General features: G+C 42.7%; 1 protein-coding gene across 2 annotated transcripts in view; it reads left to right on the top strand.

The window, feature by feature from the left end:
* Window positions 1-22743, top strand: part of Nostrin (nitric oxide synthase trafficking) — a 58979-nt gene extending 36236 nt beyond the window's left edge. For both annotated transcript variants that reach the window (XM_021153124.3, XM_021153117.3), the window contains 8 exons: window positions 5143-5241; window positions 5334-5459; window positions 11535-11643; window positions 13150-13238; window positions 16015-16140; window positions 17079-17193; window positions 18656-18745; window positions 22127-22743. In XM_021153124.3, coding sequence (XP_021008783.1) covers window positions 5143-5241; window positions 5334-5459; window positions 11535-11643; window positions 13150-13238; window positions 16015-16140; window positions 17079-17193; window positions 18656-18745; window positions 22127-22263 — 891 coding nt within the window. In that variant the 3' untranslated portion in view covers window positions 22264-22743. The remainder of the gene's footprint in view (window positions 1-5142; window positions 5242-5333; window positions 5460-11534; window positions 11644-13149; window positions 13239-16014; window positions 16141-17078; window positions 17194-18655; window positions 18746-22126) is intronic.
* Window positions 22744-25895: the final 3152 nt, after the last annotated feature.

The raw sequence follows: 25895 nt of genomic DNA, 5'->3' as shown, positions 1-25895 counted from the left end.
AATTCTTTATCTAGTAGACAAAAGGACAGTTGGTTACATTCTATCGGCTTTTATTCCTGACCTATGATTTGAGAGAAAGTCTCAGGAGATACTATCTCAGAGGCACTTGGCTCCCTTAATTTATCAAAAATGGTATAGCCCTCTGATCAGGAGGCTGTGAAGGTGTGACTGCAGGCTTCCCATCAAAATGTCAGGGTGTGGGCACAAAAAAACAAAATCTAAATGTCTCTGTGTTGGCAGAGATGTTTGTTGTTATTGTTGATCCCTTGGTTGCTGCCATGTAAAGAAACAATAAAATGATCTTACATCAATAAGCAAATTATAGCCTATCATCCACTGGAATATCATCAGCCTTAAATCCGTGTCTACAACATGGATGCACTGTATGGATACATTTGATGGTTCTTCCTGCTTGAGACTTACATTGGTCAAGTACAGAGAGTGAGAAAGTTGAATGGTACCTGTTAGGGCTGGAAAGAGGCAGGATAGGCAGTTATTACTTCGTGTGTAGAGAGTTTCCATTTTACAAGATGAAAAGTGCCATGGGCATTGTACTGGCAAGGGTGGCACGGTAGTGTGAATGTTCTTCAGAACAGTGAACTGTGTCTTTAAAAGGATGTTGTTTATATTATGTAAATCTGATCATGCTTAAACACATAAATTCAGATTGCAAACACAGAAGGATATAAACAACAAATTGGATCTAGCACATGGACGTAGAAGGACACCAGAGTGGATCAGGCTAGTTAGTGGTAACCTTGTGACTTTCTGCTGTCCCACCTGCTTACCAAAAGCCTCGATACCCAGCCATCCTACTTCCCTGTGGTCACGGTACCCATCAGTTTTCCCAGAGCCTTGACCTTATCAAAACAGCATGTGGAGACTGTCTTAGACACCTGCCATCTCTATCAGATCACATAGACCTCTGGGCATCTATACTGCAGCCTGCACTATCCAAACTGTCTAAAAATGTCCCCTGAAGGCTTCACCTGGCCTCAGTTTTGAACTTTTCCATCCATTCCAAAGCTATAAATCAGCATAATAAGTGGCAAGAGTCCAGTAGCTTACTCTAGAATCCAGTGACGTTGCGTTAGAGTGCTAGTAGCCAGCAAAGCTGCCTGCCTGTGAAGCCTTCACAAGCCTAACAACTGTGTGCTTCCTTAGTCACCCTTGCTAGCTAAAGCTATACTGCAGTTGTTGTAATTTTTGTTATCCTACATAAGATCTGGAGGTTGTGTTCTTACCTTTAAGCAGTAGACTCTGGTGCTCCAACTCTCATGTAGGTTAGCATTCAGACCTGATTAGAACTACTCTTATATCAAATAATCTCTTGAAGACTGGAGAATGGGGGCTGGAGAGATGGTTCAGTGGTTAAAGCATCCCTAAGGCACCAGGCAAACATGTGGCATGAACACATATGTGGAGGCAAAATGCTAAAACACATACAATAAGATAAATAAATCATTTTTTAAAAGACCAGAGTTATCTCTCATAGTGCTGTAAAGTTCTACATGAGATACTAGGGAGATAAGCAGCCAGCAATCTTACCCAATGAGAGCTGTAAATTACAGTAAAAATTAGCCTGACAATTGATATGACCACAGGCGTATTAATGGCATGGGTGTTATGGGAGTAAACAAGTGTTTCTAACTGAATTTAAACTATCATTCCTGGTAGTGTCAGCAAAGCCAAAATTCCACAGCTGGCTAGGCCCTAAGGGAAACCCCAATATCCCCTAAATGAGCATAGCACACCTTGCTCCTGAAGTTCTTGCCTTTATACCCACTATATTAGTTCATCTCTGACCACTCATCAGAGAAGCGTATTTTTTGCAGCAGATAGCTACAGCAGAAACTCAAAAGTGGTCACAGTGCAGAGAATGAGACTGTGGTGTGTTCAGCCCGATATGGGACATCTATGGCATACTCCTTCACCCAAGGCTCAGGGGTCATTGGGGAAGAGGGGCCAGAATGACTGCAACTGCCACAGGGAATGGGCATGTGCACTCAAACAGCATGCTGGGAAGGACAGCACTGCTGCACTCACAAACTCACAACAGGGATGGCTGTGTATGTAATATTGACACAAGCTGGAGCCAGCCAAAAGTCTAGCATATCCGGATGGGCAGGGGCTCATAAAGTGCCACTCCAGTGAAAGAACTATCGGCAACAGCTGATGGCTTCTGCTTGAGGGAGAGTCAGTTTTCTTCAGGGATGCAGTGAGTGAGAGAGTACTCATGCTCCGGTAGATTGCCCTTATCCCCAGGTGCTTACAGTGACAATGAGTGGACACAGGGAATTTAAAAACAGCATGTGAAGTTGGGTAGAAGAAGTGGAGGGGAGACAAGGGAAGAGATTGGAGGGGAGGGGAAGAAGGTGCATTTGATCAAAGCAGGTTGAATGCATGCATGAAATTTTCAAGCAATAAAAGCTTATATACATAAAATAAAAGGCTCTGAAGGCTGGAGAGATGGCTTAGTGCTTAAGCACACTTGCTGTTCTTACAGAGGACCTGAGTCCAGTTCTCAGGACTCATATCAGGAGGCTCATAACTTCCTGTAACTCTAGTTTCACAGGACCTGATGCCTTCTGCTCTCTGTGGGCACCTGCAGGTATGTGGTGTCCCCAAACTCATGCAGATACACATCTATACATAAATAAAAATAATACATAACTTTAGTTTTTAAAAAAAAGAATAGAAAATACTGGGGCTGAGATATAGCTTACTCAGTAGATTTGCCTAACAAACACAAGGCCATATGTTCAATCCCTGTCACCACACACACACACACACACACTCACACACACACTCACACACACACTCACACACTCTCATACACACTCACACACACACACCCTCTCATACACACTCTCACACACACACGTTCACACACACACACCCTCTCATACACACTCTCACACACACACGTTCACACACACACACACCCTCTCATACACACTCACACACACAGTTTACACATACACTCTCACAACACTCTCATACACACCCCCACAGACATACACACACATACACACATGCACACACTCACTCACACACCCTCTCATACATACTCTCTCTCTCTCTCACACACACACACACTCTCACACACCCCTCTCATACACACTCACACACAGACATACACACACATACACACATGCACACATACATGCACACACACTCACACACATGAGGTGATGTTACATGTTTATCATCTCATCCATCCCTGCCTGCAGGATGTAGAGGAGAGGCAACAGGACCACAAGTTCATATCATCCTTTAGGTGTCATCCATAGCAACTTTAAGGCTAGCCTGGGCTACCTGAGACCTTGTCTCAAAAATAGGGGGGAAATGACAATAGAGTGTGGTATCCTTTTTGTTGTTTGTTCATCTATTTAAATACTTTATTTAAAAATTTTTGCAATAAAAAAATTAAAATATAGTATCATTTTCTCCCCTCCAACCCCTCCTATGTTACCTCTCCCTCACTTCACCTCAAATTCATGGCCTCTTTTTCCTTAACTATGATTGGTGTAGCTTATTCTAACATATAATAGGAGCCATACCCAATTACAATTTCTACAAGAAATTCCATGCTAGGAACAAAAATGGGTTGAGCCCCTGGCACTAGACGGGGAACTTGCCAGTGGAAGAAGTCTGCCCAAGAAACCTCCCTATCTCCATTCTGGTAGCTTATCTAAGAACTTGCTTATAGGTGTGTGTTTCCTGATTTTAGCTCTTCTCTTTCTTTCTTTCTTTCTTTCTTTCTTTCTTTCTTTCTTTCTTTCTTTCTTTCTTTCTTTCTTTCTTTCTCTTTCCTTCCTTCCTTCCTTCTTTCCTTCCTTCTTTTCTTCCTTTCTTTCTTTCTTTCTTTCTTTCTTTCTTTCTTTCTTTCTCTTTCCTTCCTTCCTTCCTTCCTTCCTTCCTTCCTTCCTTCCTTCCTTCTTTCTTTCTTTCTTTCTTTCTTTCTTTCTTTCTTTCTTTCTTTCTTTCTTTCTTTCTTTCTCTTTCCTTCCTTCCTTCCTTCTTTCCTTCCTTCCTTCCTTCTTTTCTTCCTTTCTTTCTTTCTTTCTTTCTTTCTTTCTTTCTTTCTTTCTTTCTCTTTCCTTCCTTCCTTCCTTCCTTCCTTCCTTCCTTCCTTCTTTCTTTCTTTCTTTCTTTCTTTCTTTCTTTCTTTCTTTCTATAAAAAGACTTATTTTATTTCTATTTATGGTATGAATGTTTGTCTGGTCTGTGTGACACGGGTGCTGGGAACTGAACCTTTGGAAGAGCAGCACTGATGCCGCATCTCCCCAGACCCTTGTTTTAGCTTCTCTACAAATGACAGCACTACTGTAATGAGACCAAGAAGAAGCTGAGAGTTTTCCTTCCCTAGTTCCTGACAAAACTGTAAATAAACATCTTAATATTAATTTTTAAAAATATTTGCATGCACACATCTGTATGCATGTGTGTGTGCGTGTACATGTGTGTATACATGACATGTGCCCATATGTGTGTGAGGGGGGACCACATCTGTGCACCCATGCTATGAGCATGTTATAGGTCACAGGACATTTCTGGAACTTGGTTCTCTCCTTTCATTAAGTAACAGATTGTCAGACCATCCCACTGGCCCTCTTTTTTTTCGTAATTAATTCTTGTCTCCAGTTCTTCTTTTGATGAAATCAGGGACCATCACATCATCTTTACACCTACAGAGACAAGCAGGCAGATGCTCCTTGCCTGTTTTGTCAACAATTTTGGAAGTATTTGGTGTCTAAAAACATTTCTAAGACTTGCAGATGGGTCTTCCTGGGCTTTAGTCTCCTCTAAAACATCAAAGCTTCGTCTTATGCCTTCTTCTCTCTTTGTCTCCTTTTTTTTTTTTTTAAATTTTATAAACAGCTGGTAACTTGTAGCATCTGCCTACATGCTGTGCGATAAAGGATCATAGGGAAGCTTGTGAGTTAAAGGAATCTTAAGTGGGGGTATTAGGAGAGTAAGTCATATCCCTGCTCTGGGAATCCCCCTGTACTGCACTTTGGATATACTAAGGCAAATCCGGACAGTTTGCTCAAGCTGTCTCACCGTGGGGTATGTGGGAGGGCTGACAAGCTTTGCATATGAAGTGCTTGATCGTCCCTCATTTTTATTCTCTTCAGAGCATGCTGGAGCTGGAGAAGGAAAGAATTCAACTTTTATGCAATAACTTAAACCAGTACAGCCAACATATTTCTCTTTTTGGACAAACGCTGACCACAGTGAGTAGTGGAGACCTGTTTCTGGTGTGCGCGGTAAGGTTGGCAGGAGTCAGTTCTTCAACCACCCCACTCTGCTTTTCCCGGTGTTTCAGTGCCACACACAGATCCACTGTGCCATCAGCAAGGTTGATGTTGAAAAAGATATCCAGGCTCTCATGGAAGAAACTGCAATCCTGTCTATAGAAAACAAATCGGAGCTTCTCCTGGCTGACTATTTTGTAAGTATGGAGGGGCAGGAAGTGCCTTTACCAGCTCATCTTGGCCACGTATTGAGAAGTCAGGCTAAGAAGAATGATAAAAAAAAAAAAAAAAAAAAAAGTGTCTTCTCCCTGTTCCTAAGCCCTCACCCCAGACTCCCTAGCCCAAAGCTGACCTTTGAACTCTTAATCTTACTGCTTTCACCTCCCGAAGGCTGGGATTGCAGATGTGTCATTGTAGCCTGGGTGGAACGCTCATAAAGATGTTATTTTTGTCCATAGTGGTATAAATAATAACAAAACCAATCTACGAGTTACAACCACAGTAGTCCCTTCGAGGGAAGAAGGGCTGGCCAAGTTTTAGAATCTTGCTGGGTCTTTGTCTTAGTCCGTGTCACATGCTGCCAGAACAGAACACAACAGACTTGGTATCTGACAGAGATTAGAAGTTGAATTATGGTTCAGGACTTGGAAGTCCTGGTTGAGTGAGTCTGTCCAGGGTCTTCCTTGACGCATCATTACACAGCAGGAAAATGACATCACATGAGCAAGAGAGCAAAGGCTGAATGAACTATGACAATCTCATTCCCAGGACAATGACATTAGTCCATTCATGAGGGAAATACTCCTGTCTAATGTTCTGAAAGTCCACCTTCTCAGTGCTTCCACTCAGTGGTGGGAGGAGTGTTTCTTTTTTGTTTTGTTTTGTTTTGTTTTGTTTTTCTAGACAGGGTTTCTCTGTGTAGCCCTGGCTGTCCTAGAAGCTGATCTGTAGACGAGGCTAGCCTTGAATTCAGAGATCTGCCTGCTTCTGCCTCCCAAGTGCTGAGATTGAAGGTCTGTGCCACCACTGCCTATTTTTCTATCTCATAAACTTTGAGGGGCATTTAAATCATGCAGTCTTTTGTAAAAGTGAGTGTTCAGTGATCTATAAGTGACCATTATATTGGTTTTCTACACAAATGGTAAATTGACTCTAAATTTACTAGCTTACACATTGACTGTCTCACATCTTACATGGGTCAGGGCCTCTTAATCCCTCACTTGGCAAGGGTAAAGGGCTTTAGATGTCTCAAAGCTCTACAAGGAAAGGCTTAATTTCCAAGTTCACTCGGGTGACTTGGCAGGGCTGTGAAGATCCTCAAGAGCTGAAAATGAGAAATGTCATTTATTTTCATATAAAGTAGTTTCATGATAGCATCACCATATATATATATATTTTTTCTTTTCTCTTATTTGTCCTGTTCCCCATGGCCTTACCTCCTCCCTCCTCCCTACTCTTCTCCCACCTCCCCTGAAATAGTCTCCCTTCTGCTCACGTCACATGCAACCCCTTATTCTCTGATTTTCCCCTCTCTTCCTCCCTTCTCAGTTTCCTTTCTGCCTCTACTTTCTGTATTTTCACACTTATATGTACACAAGCACTCGTACATACACAGGCACACAGACACAGACACACACATGCACACACACACATTAAATTCTGCAATGTGAATCTGTCCATCTCTGCCCTTGCAACCCGTGGCAGCCTGCTTGCCTCTGGATGAATGACCAAAGAGCCCAAAAGCCAGATAGCTGGAGCACAGCACTCTGTAAACCAGTCCCAGAAGTGATCTTTCATCACGGTCTGCTTGTTAGAAGTCAGTAAGTGTAACCCTGCCTTACCCAAAGGACGAGGCACATAGAGATATAAGTCCTGGGTGGGGGAGATATTAGCATTTTTTAAAAATCCCAACCCTTGAAAACTAGGACCAAAGAGACCTAGCCCCACTCTTCAGGTATTTGTGGAATCCTGCTAAAGGATGATCTTTATTGCTGAGAACTGATCCTTTTAGAGCCCAGCCATCTTGTGTGTGTTACTGGGCCTTAGCTTCCTGGGATCAGCATGACAAATGTGAGCTATGCACATACTCAGCTTCTTTTTTTTTTAATTTTTAATATTTTTATTACATATTTTCCTCAATTACATTTCCAATGTTATCCCAAAAGTCCCCCATAGCGCCCCCCACTTCCCTACCCACCCATTCCCATTCTTTTGGCCCTGGCATTCCCCTATATTGGGGCATATAAAGTTTGCAAGTCCAATGGGCCTCTCTTTCCATTGATGGCCGACTAGACCATCTTTCGATACATATGCAGCTAGAGACAAGAGCTCCGGGGTTCTGGTTAGTACATCATGTTGTTCCAACAATAGGGTTGCAGATCCCTTTAGCTCCTTGGGTACTTTCTCTAGCTTCTCCATTGGGAGCCCTGTGATACATCCAATAGCTGACTGTGAACATCCACTCCTGTGTTTGCTAGGCCCCGGCATCGTCTCACAAGAGACAGCTATATTTGGGTCCTTTCAGCAAAATCTTGCTAGTGTATGCAATGGTGTCAGCGTTTAGAAGCTGCTTATGGGATGGATCCCTGGATACGGCAGTCTCTAAATGGTCCATCCTTTCATCAAAGCTTCTGCAAGGCTAAAGACACCATCAATAAGACAAAAAAACCACCAACAGATTGGGAAAGGATCTTCACCTATCCTAAATCAGATAAGGGACTAATATCCAATATATATAAAGAACTCAAGAAGGTGGACTCCAGAAAGTCAAATAACCCCATTAAAAAATGGGGCTCAGAACTGAACAAAGAATTCTCACCTGAGGAATACCGAATGGCAGAGAAACACCTGAAAAAATGTTCAACATCCTTAATCATCAGGGAAATGCAAATCAAAACAACCCTGAGATTCCACCTCACACCAGTCAGAATGGCTAAGATCAAAAATTCAGGTGACAGCAGATGCTGGCGAGGATGTGGAGAAAGAGGAACACTCCTCCATTGTTGGTGGGATTGCAAGCTTGTACAACCACTCTGGAAATCAGTCTGGCGGTTCCTCAGAAAATTGGACATAGTACTACCGGAGGATCCAGCAATACCTCTCCTGGGCATATATCCAGAAGATGTCCCAACCGGTAAAAAGGACACATGCTCCACTATGTTCATAGCAGCCCTATTTATAATAGCCAGAAGCTGGAAAGAACCCAGATGTCCCTCAACAGAGGAATGGATACAGAAATTATGGTACATTTACACAATGGAGTACTACTCAGCTATTAAAAAGAATGAATTTATGAAATTCCTAGCCAAATGGATGGACCTGGAGGGCATCATCTTGAGTGAAGTAACACAATCACAAAAGAACTCACACAATATGTATTCACTGATAAGTGGATATTAGCCCAAAACTTAGGATACCCAAGATATGAGATACAATTTGCTAAACGCATGAAACTCAAGAAGAATGAAGACCAAAGTGTGGACACTGTGCCCCTTCTTAGAATTGGGAACAAAACACCCAGGGAAGGAGTTACAGAGACAAAGTTCATACTCAGCTTCTTTGAGCAAACTCTTTGGCCTCTAGGAGCTTGTCATTTTAATGATAATGTTCTAGGAGCTAGCTGATCAAAAACAAAACAAAAAAGAACAATCACAAAAAAAACAAAACTATCCCCCTGCCCCCACCCATCAAACTATTGGACTCAAGTGACCTTCATACCCCAGCCTCGCAAGCAGCTTGGAACACCAGGCCCCTGTAGGAACCTACATTTTTCTTCCCTGCTTTGGTGGCTGGAGGAGTGAATATGCACAGGGCCCGGCACATGGTAGTGGAACACACTACACTTTGCTCCAAGCTCTGTACCTAGATGCTGATGATTGACAAGCTGTATGAATGGCTTCCAGAAGCTCTTTCCTGTGCTGTCTGCTGGAACTCACTCAGACTTCCACCCTCTCTCCCAGCTCTTCCCCAGTTCTGATCTGCACAGCCAGCCTATCCACACTCTCCTACTGCAGTAATCAGACAACTGACTGACCTGGAGCCCTACTCAGAGTATAGGAGGGGGGTGGGAGGGAGGAGATGGGGATGTGCTCTGAATCCCGACAAGATTAACCTCTCCCCACCAGCCACACAAGCAGCCAGTTGTTGTCTTTTATTTATTTTATTTATTCAATGTGTGATTAATTTATCAGCTCCCCTTATAGATGTTTGTGAGCCACCATGTAGTTGCTGGGAATTGAACTCAGGATCTCTGGAAGAACAGTCAGTGTTCTTAACCATTGAGCCATCTCACCAGCCCACCAGTTGTTTTTTGTTTTTGTTTTTGTTTTTTTTAATTGTCATTATTTTCCTATCCTGGCACCCAGAGATTGCATCTGCTGTTTTCTTGCAAAGGGTAATGAAAATGATGCCCCTACCCTCAACTTATCAAAAAAATAAGGGCATTCTGGGAAAATCAACCAGGGTTCTATTGCAATGTACGAAGTTAGGATGGTTCATCTTTAATTGACATGCTTGTGGGAATTTATGGTTTTTTAAGAAACTTCAGTGTACTAGAATTCAATTGTATAGCTAAATCTGTCTCAAATGACTGACTAGCATTGTCGAGATATCCTTAAGGCTAAGTATTTCAGAGCCTCGATTCTCAGTCATGGGCAGTCCAGGGAAACATGGTGTATGCCTTAGAAAAAAAACCCTTTAATTAATCTATTATATTTGTGTGGGGGTGACACTCTCACTTTGCACCCTGGGAGACGTCCTCTTCACGGTGGCTTACCTACAGCCAGCTGTTTCCCAGTGCCCATGGTTCTAGCTTTTCCACTCCCTGAACAGCTCCTCCATCCCCCTATGAGCCCAGCCACTTTCTGACCCACCAGCTTGATTTTCTTCTTTTCATCTAACCCTGAAAGGGATCCATATGAGAACTCATGTACCACCAGGTATTGTGGCTTGTGCTTATAATACCAACACTTGAGAGGCTGAGGCAGGAGGATTGCTGTAAGTTCAAACCCAACAGACCAAACTAAATAGTGAGATCCTGTCAAACACACGCACACACGCGCGCGCGTGCGCGCGCACATGCACACACACGCGCACATACACACACACACAAACTTGGCAGCTTCAGTCCTAACTTCCAGACTAATCCACACAGGCTGCATGTTCTTCCAGCAGGTTTTTTGCTCAAGCAGATTGTACTTATTGCTCCTGACAGACTCTCCATAGTGCTCCTCTCTCCTTTCTTTGCACTGTTTGTCCTCCCTTTGCTGGACCAGGAAGCCTGGGTAAAGTCTATAGTCTTGATGCCTGTGCCATTACTGCACACGTGCAGCCTTGAATTGCTGGTCCTCCTAATGTGCTTCAGGTAGAACATGCTCTGGGGCTGAGTCTAGCTGTACTAGTAGTCCCAATGCCAAGCCAACAAGGCATTCAATGCACATTTGTTCCACTCCCAAGGCAATCCTAAATTGAGGCTTACACAAGGTCCTACAGTGGATGAGTGAAAGCCTCGGGCTTGAATCAATATCAATTATGTCTTGAAACATGAAGTGTCCTGCAAATAGTTTATTTATCAAGAACCTGAAATCACTATAGAAAATCTTTCCCTCCAAGAGTAATTTGTTTTACTAAATAAAACGCTCACCTGTGCACTGACAAATTGTGAATGAGATGTGTCCTTATCAGTCATGCCTACAACAGGGAGAACAATGTGTGTAAACCAGTCTTCCTTCGTTTTTTCAATCCTGCCCACTCTGGTAAAGTTAAAACCACCAAAGATAATGACTGGGAGTCTCAGAACAGCTAGGAGCAGTGACTTTCATTTCTCCCTTATGTCTTAGTCAGGCCTTCTAGTCCTGCACAAACATCATGACCAAGAAGAAAGTTGGGGAGGAAAGGGTTTATTCAGCTTACAATTCCACATTGCTGTTCATCACCAAAAGAAGTCAAAATGGAAACTTACACTGGGCAGGAACTTGGAGGCAGGAGCTGATGCAGAGGTCATGGAGGAGTGCTGATTACTGGCTTGCTTCCCCTGGCTTGCTTAGCTTGCTTTCATATAGAATCCTGAACTACCAACCCAAGGATGGCAACACCCACAATGAACCCTCCCCCACTGATCACTAATTGAGAAAATGCCTTACAGCTGGGTATCATGGATGTATTTCCTCAAGGGAGGTTCCTTTCTCTGTGATAACTCCAGCTTGTGTCAAGTTGACCCACAAAACCAACCACCACACCTTAAGTTATTAAGTGTCTTTTTTTTCCTTCTAAAGGAAGAAGATCCAAAGAACCCAATGGACAAAGAGAGACGGAAGTCTTTAATAAAACCCAAATTGGGGAGACTGCAAAGAGACATTGAAAAGGCCTCAAGAGACAAAGAAGGTGGGTGGTTTCCATACCACAGAATCTCGGCTGAGCACACAGTGTGAGCAGATCAGGCTGGCCTCACACGTGTGCCTATCCTCCTGTCTCTCTTCTAGCATGTCCGGCTTGTGATAATGTCCTTCAGTACTGGATAAGGGGAAGTATTAAGTCACACTCAGAAGCTTTACTCAGAGTTAGGGTTTGTCTGCTTGTGTGGAGTAAGGCAAGGACTCTCCAGAGAACTGCATATTAAACATAAGTTATATTCAATAAAAGGGACATAAATTAAAGTCATAGGTGGGCTGCTGGGCTGGCTCCGTGAGTAAGAGCACTTGCCCTGAAAACCAGATAACGTGAGGTGGATCCCTGGAACCCATGGAAAGGTGAAGTGGGGGTAGGGCATGGGGGGACATTTCACCAAGGCATCCTGTGACCTCCACATATGCTCTGTGGTACATATGTTCCCATGTCTTCCACACACACACACCATTAATAAAAAACAAAATAAAATAAACCTTAAGGAGTCATGTGTGGGCCATGAGCTGGAATGCAGGCTGGGCTACATGGTGACCTGAAGGCCGACCTGGGCTACAGTGAGCTCTTATTTAAAAAAAAAAAAAAAAATCAGGGCTAGAAAGATGGCTCAGTGGGTAAGAGCACCTGACTGCTCTTCCAAAGGTCCAGAGTTCAAATCCCAGCAACCACATGGTGGCTCACAACCATCCGTAACAAGATCTGACTCCCTCTTCTGGAGTGTCTGAAGACAACTACAGTGTACTTACATATAATAAATAAATAAATCTTTAAAAAAAATCAAAATCAAGAAAATGAAAAAGTGTAGCAGGACACTTTCGTCCATTTCTGAGAACTATATAAGTAGTTCACTGCTGTGCTTCAGAAATGTACAAGTGTATTGTGTCTCCAAGTGGCTGGCATGATGAGAGGCAATCTGTGTGATCTTAACATGGTTCGGGGCTTTCATTTCTTTCTACTAAGTTTTGAAAAGACATGACAGTTGCTCACATTCAATCGCACACTGGGGATTCACATAAGTTAGCACGTGAAGTAATTCCAAAGCAGGTCAGACCACAAAACAACCACACATCTGTGATCCAGGGTCCAGCTTCTGAGCTTGGAGCCCAGGATTGCAGATCCCCAGGACTGAGGAAACTCTGATGGGAGAGGTAAAAAGAACAAGGAAGAAGCTAGCACAATCCTGTCAACGTACGGAACATCAAATCAGGCCAAAGGAAACTCAAAATCTTATCTGGAAAAATCTGGCCAGATCCTTTAAGCACCAACATTTTTCAAATTTCATTAGCTGACGGTGGCCATAAAAGAACTGTATGTTTTCTAATCTTATCCATTGAGTAAGACTCTGTGATTCCTACATAGAGAAAACTCCCGGCCATTAAGGAAGTCCTATCACTTCTAGCCTTCAGGCTCTTCTTGAAGGTGACTGTCCCCTGCTCTGACCCACTAGGACTGGGTGAAAGGTGACCTAGAACATGCTTTCTTTTTCAGGCCTGGAGCGGAAGCTTAAAGCACTTGCCAGCAGCTCCTCCTTTTCTGATGCCAAGAGCCAGAAAGACACGGAGACCCTAATGGATGAGGTAAAAATTTGCAGAGTGCAGTTTTGTGACTGAACAGTTATTTTTAGGGTATTTGTTTTTCAGCCCTCTTACCTTGTTTGCCACCTTCCTCCTGACTCAGAACAATCGAGTGGGAGGGATGTGGAAAACTCATGCCATCTAGAAATGTTTACTTTGTTCTAAATAGTATGCTCCACAATAGATGCATTCTTTAGAGTAAGCACAGGCACTTTGACTCCAGCAAGTGATTGAAATCCACAGGGGTAGCCATTCACAGAAGCTCATCTTATGATTTAGCTTTGCTGGTCACAGAAACCTGAGATGTTAGTGTTCTTATCTGCAAAATGGAAATATTGATACTTAACCATAGAGCTTTCTGATAATATACATCATTGGCCAGAAAATGCTATGGCAGCACTTGGAGAAGAAGCTCAAAAAGTGACCAACGTCTCATTCGGCTTGACTATTTGCCTTTTATGGTGGTGGGAAAATATACCCACAGAGCCATTTTGTTTTTCACTTTCAGTATAACGTCCAGTAAATTTCAAGGGAACATCCTCAATCTATTATGAAACGGATGCACTGGATGATTTTCCCTGATGTAAGCTAATGTGAGATTCTGAGCATGTCTTAGGTCTGCCAGCCTAAGTGGGGATGTTCGGCTGGTTAGTGTGTTATAGCAATTCTCAGCTAACATCGGTCAGATTGGGAGGCAACTTCATCATGAGCGGAGGCGCAGCTAAAGTTCCTAATATGACTCTACTTTCCATCTTCCTTCAACCGACATCAGAGTCCTCTGAAAACAAGAAAGAGGCAGGACTATAAACAGGAAGAAGCCATGGGGGTGTGGCTAGGGAGGGCATGGGATATAGCAAAAAAAGGGAATGGGGGTGTGGCAAAGGAGGCCATGTGTGCCATGGAGTGAGGCAAAGGCCACTGGGGAAGAAAAGAGCTATTTTAGAGGTGATATTTTGGAAGACTCTGGATAGGAGTGGGAACATGCTGGAAGAGGGCTTATGCTGGGGGTTGAATGCTGAGAAGTCGGCTCATCTTAGTTATTATGAGAAGAATCCAGGAAGAGTGGGCATTTTAATACTATTTTTGAAGAATGCAGGAATCCGAGAGAATTTTCTTTACCTAACCTGACTCTCCTGAAAAAGTAGTTATCTCATTATTTTCCCCCAACTTGAAAGCTCAATCATGCCTTGGTCAAAGCCAGCAGATGCAGTCAGCTATAATTTATTCTATATATTTTTTTAGAATAGATTTCCTTTCATGGGAAGGTTACTACAGAAATGACCCTAACATGTTCTGTGAAAAGAAAGGTCTAAATCTGTTTACTTGGGAACAGAGATCTGAAATCCTACTGCAATGACGTGTGGGTATAATTTACAGGAAGTCACAAAACACACTGTGGGACATTTTCTGTGATGCCACAGAATGTTCAATGAACTAATTCAATGCAAATGGTATTTACTAAAATAAAGCCACCAAAAGCATGGCACCAGTTTCTTTCGTTGTCTGTGCATGGAGCTTACTTGTCATCGTCAGAATTAACAATGTATTGTCATCCTTTGCTCAAAAAACTAACCTGACTCAATTGAAGAAAAGGGAAACGTTAATCCATGAACTCATGATATCTACGAACAAACACAAAGCTTTCATGTGGTAGATGCTAAATGCCATGGTAACTCCCTTAGACACGCTGCACCTCCGGGGAGAGGGACACTGGTGGTATTGATGGATTTTGTAGTGCCCAGGGAAGAGTTCTTGGAGGGGAAGCTTGGCTTCATTTACACTCTTTCCTGTTGTACTGTCTCCTGGACCCTGAAGCGCCATATTTGATTCAAGAATGTTGGCAAAGACACATTCAGAGTAGATGCTATCTATCTGCCCAGACTAGGAAGAAAGCTGCTCTAGAGAGAGCTAGGTGCAGTCTCTGATGCTTTCAAATGCACCAGAGCTGGGCCCTAACACCAGAGGGATGGGGAGTTTGGTTTTCATTTTAGGTGAACCTGTTCCAAGGTGTAGTGAGCTGTGCTGTTGATTAGGGGCCGTTGATGCAGAATGTAACTTTATAGTTGAGACACGAGGATTACAAACACTATGGCAAAGACAGAGAAAAGAGAGATAGAAAGGGGGGAAGGACTAAATTACAACTTTCCTATGTTTATTTTGTAATTTGACTGTTCCTGACTGAACATAGACAAAAAAAAAAAAAAAGAAAAAAAAGAAATAATTATCAAGTTTTAGCTCAAGGTCAAAGCCAGAAGTGGAAGAGGCTAGGAACTTAGCATCACTCCTTGTTTTTATTCTCGAATGCCCTGGGATATTACATGAATATCACTTCCAGTTGTGAGGAGCAATGCTACTAAATTCTTTTGGGTAATATAAGATGTGCCTCTTTAAATAAAAGCAAACGCAATTCCCATGCATCTTGGTGGACACTGCTTATGTACTCGATTGGGAGAATGTTCTGCCGTCAATCCTTATTTTCTTTCTTATTCCTCGAACGGGGTGCACTGTCCGAAGTTGTTCGTCGTCATCACAAACTTATCAAACTAGTTTTCTTCGCCATAATTACAAGAGCAAAGACTAAGTAAGACACATCCTGGCTTTCCCTCTACACTGTGTTGAGGATCTTATTCATTCAGTGTTTCTCCTGCGTATCTGTGTGGGAGCTGAGTATATGTTTCTAGAACTCCTTCCCTTTAAAGATATGCTGAGGTTCCTTTATACACCCAGCTGTGCCTCGTTCTCTCGCATGTCCTCACATGGCCCTATGATGTGTCCACAGAACAGTTTGAAACTAGACCTTTTGCAAGCGAACTCCTACAAACTGTCGTCGGTGTTGGCAGACCTGGAGCAAAGGCCAAAGCCCTGCCATCCCTGTAGCACCTGCATTTTCAAGTGGAAAGAAAAGGTAACGTGACGGTGAGATCAGTTGGGATGTGTTGGAACGCACTTGAGAAGCAGAAGGGTTTAAAAGAACATCAAGGCAGAAATCCGTGTCATATTTAAGCCCCAGGTTCTTACTACAGCCATTAAGATAAATTTTACTTTTATTCCTTTTGAGCAACAACTTGAAACACAACAGAACACATCCTTTGGAAGGAGACTAAAACACTCAGCTGAAAACAACCCTTATGATTACTCCTCTCTCTTCATATCTTAACTTCAGCTTTACAGTGTGCCTCTGGTAGAAATTTCTACTAACTTGAAATTTGGGTATCCCTGCAGACCTAAACTGTAAGATTCTTTTGCATCAGGTTCATCTTAGCACAGTGGAAATGCACCCCTCAGTGCACAGTCTAACACAGTATGCGATGTGGATAGTAGGAGTACATTTTAAGGCCCACCTCAAACACAGATGTCTGTGCAGTGCTACACCCTGGAAATTGTCTACAGACAGTTATTGCTTGTAGCTAATTTCATTACTGGTCAGAAGGGGGGGGGGGGACGACTGTAAGCAAACATCCACTGATGAAGGGACAACATTCTTTCCAAAGAGAGCCATAAGCTCTAAAATGGTCTCTATCATTTTATAGGGGGTCCATTAAACTTGGACTTCCAAAAGCACTGCTACAAATGTCTCTATTAGGTCCAGGCATATGGGTCCAAATAGGAAACATGGACTAAGAAATACAATAATCATCTTATTCTGAAAATATTTTGCCTTTGGAACAAGAAAACTTAAACACAGAAGGTCTTAGAAGTGTTTTGATTATGTGTGCACCATCCCTATTAAAACACACACACACAAATCCCAAGGAAATGGCATATAGAAAACAATGTCTCATGAATATTTATAACACAATTGTTTAAAATTACTTTCTTTTTTATAAAAACCTACTTGAACAGGAGCACTCTCATACTTATGTGAAAATATCCCGGCCTCTTTTGACGAAGAGACTAGAGAAAGCTGAGAGCAAAGCCCCTGCAGGCGGGCAGAACAATCCAAGCTCTTCACCTTCAGGTAACCCAGTGCCCAAACGAATTATGGGCTGCGTCCTATGGGTAAATCACATCTCTATATTTAAATATAATTTCCATGCTACATTTACCTACATTTTTCAAGAAGAATTTTACCTTTTGGTTGAGAGTAATGAATTTGTATTTTTGTTTCCAAATGTAGAAAACAAAAAAGGAATCACAAAGTCTGGGAAAACCATTTTATAACATGAGAAGTTAGGAATGCACAGGTACACACACATATATGCATACATACATACATATGCAATACATACATACATATGCAATACATACATACATACATACATACATACATACATACATACATACATTGCTGAGCCCAAATAACTCTACTTAAATCGTCCTACTACCGCCCCAATATTCTGGGTTTTCAAATGAAAGACACACACACTCGCAGCCTTATATCTTAATATGAGTTAAACGGCTCAACGTCTAGGCCACTTCCAAACCTCCACTCTAATAGTCCTGAATTGTTACTTACTAAAAGCTATATTCCATCAGGACTGACCTGGCTCCAGACCTGCAGCCCTCTCAGGCTGAATTCCCCAGCACCTGCAAGACAGCTATGTTCTCTGTGCAGCACCTCTTAGGCCTCTATTCCTTTCCAGGAATGGCAGCTATCTCCCTCCTCCTCTTGCTCCTCCTCCATCCTCAGTCCCTTGCCTGGGCATCCTAAAGTCCCACCTCTGCCTCCCTGTCCAGCCACTGGCCACTGGCAACCTTATTTACCAATCAAAACCAACTGGGGTCAGGTCCCTCAGTGTCTTACCTGTGGATGTGAGGTTTTCATGCAATTTTGGGGACTAAATTAACATAATATATGTAGCATTAGACCAAATCCAGTGTACATACATACACACAGGCCATTGTCCCTCAACTATATACTTTTATCTCATATCTCCTGTTTTTTGTTTTTAATTAGAAATGAGCCAGTAAGAGTTATAGTAAAACCCAAGGCACTGAGGTCCACGTAATCTATTCAAAAGACTGGTGAATTTTTTGACAAACAGTTCCCTAAGCAACAAGGGATGCTGATAAGTCTACACTCCAAATATTCCCTAGCTCTATCGGAATGGCAAGTCTGGTGCGTTTTAAAAAGAAAAATTCAGCTTCTAGATGCATTATGTAATGATACAGATTATGTTCCCGGGGAAAGCAAATAGTTTCGCATCACCATAGTTGTAATCAGTACTAGGGGAAGTGTTTCTCCAGCATTTGACTTTCCGTGTTACAATCTGGGTTTTGGCTATATAATATGCATAATTTATATACATGTTGGGTATATTAACAGATATGTATTGAACCAATAAATAGATATTAGGTAAAATTATAAAATTCTTGAGAAAATTTAAACTATGCACCATACTGTTTAACAAGGAATCCTGATTGCATTCATTTGGCCTACAAAGTCAACATGGTAACTATAATTTATTCAAAAATGCCAGGCTCTACTGTGTCCCAAGCCAGCAAGCATCTTTGCAAAGCCTTATATACGTTCCAAGCCAGGCAAGATGATGAGTTGAATTTGGAAAAAGGTAAGACGTGTTCTCCAATATTTTCATTTCTTTTTCCCGTCGAGATCCCTCCTGTGAATCAACTCCTGTCTTCTTGGGACAGTATTGCTGGCTGAGGTTGACAGTCATTCTCAAGAGTACAGAGATAGGAAGAATGAAACTAAGGCTCACCTAATGACAGCTAATGGTCATTTCATGTTTCTCTGTGACAGGCACTTTTGCAGGCATATCATCCAATTGTTATTCCCAGATCCCTGCGATGAACATGATTTCTTCCTGTTTTATAGCTGAGAAGAATGACACACAGATAAGTTAAGCATCTACGTGCAGGGGCAGGCAGAACAGGGTTTGAACTTAGAACCCAGTAATCCCCTCAACCACAGTGCTACACTGGGGCAGAATGCCACGAAGGGGAATTCGCTGGAGATGTAGCTCTATTTCTTTTTGTTTTTCAGATGGTAGAGTTGCAGAAAAAGTAAAGTGATGTCTTCCTTAGCATGACAGAAAGTTCTAGAATCTGAGTCCATTGATGCCCAGATTAATGTTTGCCCTGATATCTCAGAAAGAACTGAGGGTCACTCTAAAGGATCAGATCCCCCTGCGTCAGACATATTTCCCAGGGAAGTGTTTTCTGGTGGGTTATATAAACTAATATTCTTAGATAAGTACAAGTATCCAGCTTCCACTAGTTGCAAGTCCAAGCTAAGGCACAGAGACCTATAAATGTGCCCATGAAAAAGAATTGTGCCATGAGAGAAAGCTTATTACCCATGACCAGGGTTTGGCATCCAGAACATTGTTTTTGACTTCTCAAGACAGGTTTTCCCTGTGTAGCCCTGGCTGTGATGGAACTCCTTGTAGACCAGGCTGGTCTTTAACTCAGACATCCACCTGCCTCTGCCTCCAAAGTACTGGGATTAAAGGTGAACGCTACCACTCCTGGCCTCCTTCCTTGTTTCTGTGTGCCGGACAGTGTGTGGTGAGCATATCATTCAATCATTATCTGCAGAGCACTCTAAGGTAGATATTGTTTATTCCTGTTTTATAGCTGAGAATGAGGCACCAAGAATCCAGCATGGTTGCCCTTGTTTAGAGGGGACTAATTACTGCAGGCTAGTTTGCTTTCTCCAGGCTATTACTTTTCCTTTTCTGTGAGTGAAAAAATAAGAACTCAGGCGCCCTGAGTTTAAGTTTCAGAGTTTACATAAAACAATTATCTTGCTCGTATCAGTTGTCTGCTGGTTGTAAAGCCCACTCATGCTTTATATTCTAAGTAGTTCTTTTCAATGAAACACAGCATCCGAGGCTAGGAGAAGACGACAATAGACTTTCAAATCATTTATCTGAATTTGTCTAAATTTCATTAAACAACATACTGTCCAGAGTAAGACAGAGAGAGAGAGAGAGAGAGAACAAAATCAGAATGAGCTCACATGAAAACAAACAGGAAACCATGGCTGAGGCCAGAGAAGGACAGCGACCATTACCCTGTGCCCTCAAAACAAAGCTGAGCAGAAAAGAGTGAACAAAATCTGAACGTGACACTAGTGATGAAGACACACAGATGTGGGATCCTGAAGTGGATGTTTCTACTTTGATGTATGGTAGGCAGCTTGTTAGTCAGCTTTTGACTACTGTGAGAATAAGCACTGGAGAAAAACAGCTTATGAGAAGAAATGGTTATTATGGCTCCTGGCTTCCAAGGTTCCAGTTTGTTTAACTGTCTTTCAAGTCTGTGGAGAGACAGAACACTTTAGGGCTGAAGGTTGTAACAATGGAGAAAAGCTGTCCAATCCTTGGTAGCCAGCAAGCCTGGAGTAGGAGGGGGAGGGGTAGGGGTAGGAGGGGGAGGGGTTAGGGACAAATGATGCCCTGCAAGAGCAAGCCTTCCAATGACTTCCTGCAAAACTTTGATTAGGCCATTCGATCGTAACTCATTAATGAAGTCAGCACCTTTGTTATCCAATCATCTCTTAACAGCACCAGCCTCTACCATCTAAGCCTTCCACACACAGTCCTTTAAGGGGACACTGTTAAAAACAGTAACATGGCCAGAGAAAAAGAATTCTTTCAAGCCTGAGGCTTAGCTAAAGTAAGCTTGCTGGGCCACCCATCAAGCTTACAGTTACTAAGACCATAGTAATATTTCTCTATCAATACTGGGTCCTCACAAGGACTCCGCTCTGATACGCTGTTGTTGTCCTGTGTCATGGAGATCCAGCAGCTTTGGGTCTGCAGGACCAGTCCCTGCAGTTCATAAATAGGGTAGATGCTGGGGTAGACCAACTCAAAGCCCTGGGTCTGGGTCTGGTAGCCTGAGCTGCTCAGATCACCAGTTCTCTTAAACCCACACTACCAGGGTGAGCTCTCCAGCACTGCCCTGGCGAGGCTAGCTCACTCAGGCGTGCAGCCAGCCAAGGGCAGAGTCAGCTCTCCTGCTCTTATGCCCTCCTCACGGCCTGCTTACCCACAGCAAACCTGCCCAGGTGACATGCAGGGCCCACTCTCCTGAGTGTCCCAGCCAGTGAGGGGTGGGTCATCTCTCCCACACCATACCACCACACAGCAGACAAGCTATGGGGCCAGCTCTCCCATGCTCACAACTTGGGCCTGGCTCACTCTGTCCCTGCCACCAGGGTCAGCTCTACTGTGCTACTCAGGTGAGGGGCAGGACCTGCTCTCCCAAGTGTTGCAGCTGGTGAGGGGCAGCTCACCCTCTCCCACTTTCATGGATCTGGGGCCAGCTCTCCCAGGGGCTAAAGAGCCTGGTCATTTTTTTTTTTTTTTCTAAAAGGCACTTAAAGGCAATCAAAACTAGGTAAGAACTGTATAAGGAATTCAGCTCTAATTATTTCCTTAAAATTATCTCCAAATTGATATTTTATTAAAGTTATCTAAATTAATGAATGGAGGCTAGATTTCTTTCTTTTTTCTTTTTCTTTTTTTGGAGGCTAGATTTCTATGAAGTGCCAAAAGTTCAGACTGAATGCAGATGTGGCACAGGGAGTTACCAACTTTTTAAGTAAAACTATTAGTAAAGACATGCTTCTAATGAACTATTCTAAATTATCATGATCACCTATATATATAACCCTTAAGATAAGGACAGTAAGAAAGAGTTTCCTGATAACCCATCTGCGGTAGAGTGAGCCAGCTGTGCCAGGCTTCGATGAGTCTGTTTTGATGCAAACTCTTAGCACAGCGGCAGTCGCTCATTCTTTCACTCCTGTTAGCATTCTCTGTATTGTGGCTGTTTGCTTCACCTGAATCAAGTGCAGAACATAATGTTACCAAGTAGTTCCCCAGCTACAGACTGTTCCTAAAATACTCTTACCAACTCTTCCTTGGCATGTGTTCAAGCTACACAGAACCATCTGTCTAACTCAGTGTGCACCCTCACAGGAGACATCGTGACCATCCATGAGAAGAAAGAAGAAGGATGGTGGTTCGGCTCTTTAAAAGGCAAGAGAGGCCATTTTCCTGCTGCCTATGTGGAGGAGCTACCTCCAAAGGCTGGAAACACAGCTACACAGGCATAAAACAAGAATGGATGGACACACAGAATGGCCTTGCACATTCTGTAAACAATGTGATGCAGAAAAAGGAAGATTTTTCTTATGCAGTGGATGGTAGAGTCCTGCCTGCATTTCACAGTGCTCTGTACATGGGGTTATTAACTTCAAAGAGTTAAATAAAAGACAGTTGGATCGAATGAGACAAAGTTTATGGGTTCCTAGACTTTCTAAAATCTAAAACCCTAGAGATTGTCTACCGGTGACAAAGAGGAGACGGATTGCCCGAAGACCTATCATCATCTGTAAGCACACAAGAAGTAAAATGCAGGTGCCCTTTTATCTCTAGCTTTGGGTGGCAACTGGAAACAGCAGGCCTCTAAGCACAGCCAAAGCCTGAAAAAATAAGAAAGGACACAGACCAAACTCAGAGTCCACAGTGGCAGGCAAACAAGATTCAGTGTAACAGACACAAGTTGTAAAGCACAATAAAGGATGAGAAGCCAAGCCCCAAGCCCACTGGGTTAAAGAGGGGGTGTGACACAAGAAGTCCAGTCTAGAACCTCAGCAGATCTCAGCAGAACGAAGTTTCAACCAGAGCCCATCACCTTTTTAGGCAGTGACTTCTCATCATCCCTGCCTACCACTAATAGCTCTAATGGGGTCAATTGCAAGCCAGAGATGGCTTAGGATCTGAGGAAAAGCAAACGGGAAGGGCAAGGAGACGGTGGTGTGTGAAATTCTGTGCCTTCTTTTGCCAATGGGAAAATTGGGTTATGGTGGAAGGAAAGCCCTAAGCAGCTTCCTACTGAAAGGAACTCTAATACCAATAAGAACCTGGTTTGAGTAGGAAGCAGATCCCAACATTCCCCATCAAAATGGACCTTTTGTTGGTGTGTGTGTGTGTGTTTGTGTCTGTGTGTATGTGCTGAGACAAGATCTCACTATGCAGACTAGGCTGTCCTTGAACTTGCAGAGATCTGCCTACCTCTGACTCTGCCTCACAAATTCTCAAATGACTGGCCTAAATGGGACACTCCAGCAGCTTCCTCGGATGCCCTTTCATAAGAAAAGCTTGATGACGAAAGCAAACTCCCCAAAGGGCGGCAGTACATAATGGATGTTATAGTAGCAGCTTGCAGAAAATGGAGGTGAAACTCAGGTGAATGAGAGATGGTGCCGACGGCAGTACTGGCACGACTTCACTTCTCTGCCAAACAGAATGTCTTTCAGAACCTTCATATTTGCATTCATTAAAAATCCTCTTATTATTTTCCTGTGCCCTCCTTTTTCTTTAATTCATAATTTTTTTAAATGGAAAATTTCAAATTGGGAAACATCAATTGTTAATGTTGTTTTATTACACTTTGATGTAGCGCATAACTAACACAGTAATATTTGATACAGATAGTAAGCCTCAAGGAATTTGAGTAAAATTTGCTCTCCCAGAAGAGGAGACCGAAGTTGTTCTTTGTCCGTTGGTTTTTAAGAATAAACGTCATTGTTCACAATACTTCCAAGTAAATGAAAACATCACACACAAACAGCTCAACAGTTAGAATAGGCGCTCAGAATGGAAGCCAGGAGGCTTCATGTTAGGTTTTATGGCTATCAAATATGCCTTCTGCAGTTATCCACCACACAAACCAAAAACCATGACTGAGTTAGAACTAGGAAACAATTAGCTTTATGTCCTGTCTCATGTCCATTCCCTGCAGTCAGTCCTTCCTAATGCCGTTGTATTTAGTTAGCACTAGTTTTTGTTTGTTTGTTTGTTTGTTTGTGGACACAGGCTCTTTCCGTGTAGTCCCGACTATCCTTGAACTCTCTTTGTAGACCAGGCTGGCCTTGAACTCAGAAGTCTGCCTGCCCCTGCCTGTCAAGTGGCTATATTTAGCACTCCTTTAGAGAGTATACCATAAAGAGAAGAAACTGCCCAAAGTTTAAATCCTCAATGGAGCATTTGTGACAGCTTTCAGCGTGTAGCAAGGTGGCTGATGGGTGGTTTGAATTATAATCCTTTAGTAACCTACTTCACTCTACTGAGCTTTGGGTTTAAAAAAAAATGTAGTGATTGACAGTAGTTCAGACTATTTTATACATAGGAAGTAATGAGAATGGTGGTTTGGGGTAAAATTTTCAGAGAGGAACCTTTCTTTTTAAATCAGTCGTGCTGAGAATGCAAGTGGCTTTTTTGTTTGGGAATGTTGCTGAAAAACGCTATGACACTTGGGATTTGTAGTTTTGTAAAGTGTCTTTTCCTTCCCTTGTACATTCCCTTTCTTCTGGCTTTTAAAAAACGTATCCTCCAGACAGCCTGAGGAAGGGTAGAATGTCCTGGGACCCTGAGTTACCAGCTTAGTTCCTTCTCCCATGGTTCTTCATGGGTCAGGCCCCATACCTCTCTGGATTCAGCTTCCTCATCAATGCATAACAAGGAAAGATGGGTGCCCAGCTTGAAAGTCACAGCTTCTCATTTTAAATCTAGAGCTGAGATTCATGTCATGGGTCATAGAATATAAACTCTGGAATCTGTCTGATGAAGGGTGTTTAAGTCTCAAATACTGTTAAGGGGCATTTGCTAGAGTCTGGGTTCTACCTGCTCCATTAAAATACTATAGCTGTAAAATAAATAAAACACTAGTTTGCTATAGTAGAGCCATTTCAACATGCATTTTTTAGCAGGCAAGAATTTCCAGTCATCCCGACTGGGTAGACCTCTTAGACTTAGGTTGAAATTAAGAGAACATTAGGTGAAAATTAAAAATGCATGCAAGTCTGCTGCATAGAATATAATATTAACATTAATGCTCTTAAACTATTAACTAGGCTGTTAATTATATAAGCGGTGGAATATATGTACATATTTCTTATGGCAGAAGTTTTTAGTACCACTAAGTAACCAAGCCAATTCTTCCCTGACCACATTCTATGCTCAGAAACTGCAACCTTTAAATAGCGAGGTCTCCCCAGTCTCCCTTTTGCTTCCAGTTTCAGGGACTGAGGAACTGAATTCTTGGGAGTGTCTGGTGTGCACACGGCTACTGATGGCCTACTTCATCTCTAGTCACGTAAGCCAATCCAGCAAGTCTCTCTTTATAATTTGTAGTAGTTTCTGTTCCTCTAGGGGACCAAAATACAGATGTTGTTGTTAACCTCTTCCTGTGTCTAACTCACAAAGCATAATTAGTCATAAGGATTTACACTTCACTTGAAAATGTAAGTTGTGTGCGTGCATGCAGGCATACATGCCGCAGCAAGGACGGAAGAGAACACATTTTGGGAGTCAGTCCCTTCCTAGTATGTGGGTCATGGAGATTAAACCTGGGTCTCCAGGCTTGGTGGCAGGTACTTATACCCAATGAATCATCTCATCGATTCTTGTTTTACTTTTTAAAGGACTTGTTTCACCTTATATATTTCCCCCTAGGATTTAATAAAAATATTTACAGAAATACCTGCCTGTCAAGGTCTGAACTTGGCTCGGAAAGGGGGTCCTGAGGAAGGGGTGTTTGGGAGTGGCGAATGAATGACTTGAGGTTAATTGTAGCATATAAGCTGACAGCTCTGTGTTCTGCTCCTGCTGGCTCTCCAGAAAGCTCATCAAGATAACTCAGACAATAAGCTAGCTGGGTGGGATCCCATTCTGAAATTGCCAT

This window comes from Mus caroli, unplaced genomic scaffold (genome assembly GCF_978045245.1).
Source record: "Mus caroli unplaced genomic scaffold, Mus_caroli_1 scaffold_2, whole genome shotgun sequence".
Classification (NCBI taxonomy): Eukaryota; Metazoa; Chordata; class Mammalia; order Rodentia; family Muridae; genus Mus; species Mus caroli.
The sequence above is the reverse complement of the archived record's forward strand: the minus strand, read 5'-3'. Positions and strand labels throughout refer to the sequence as shown.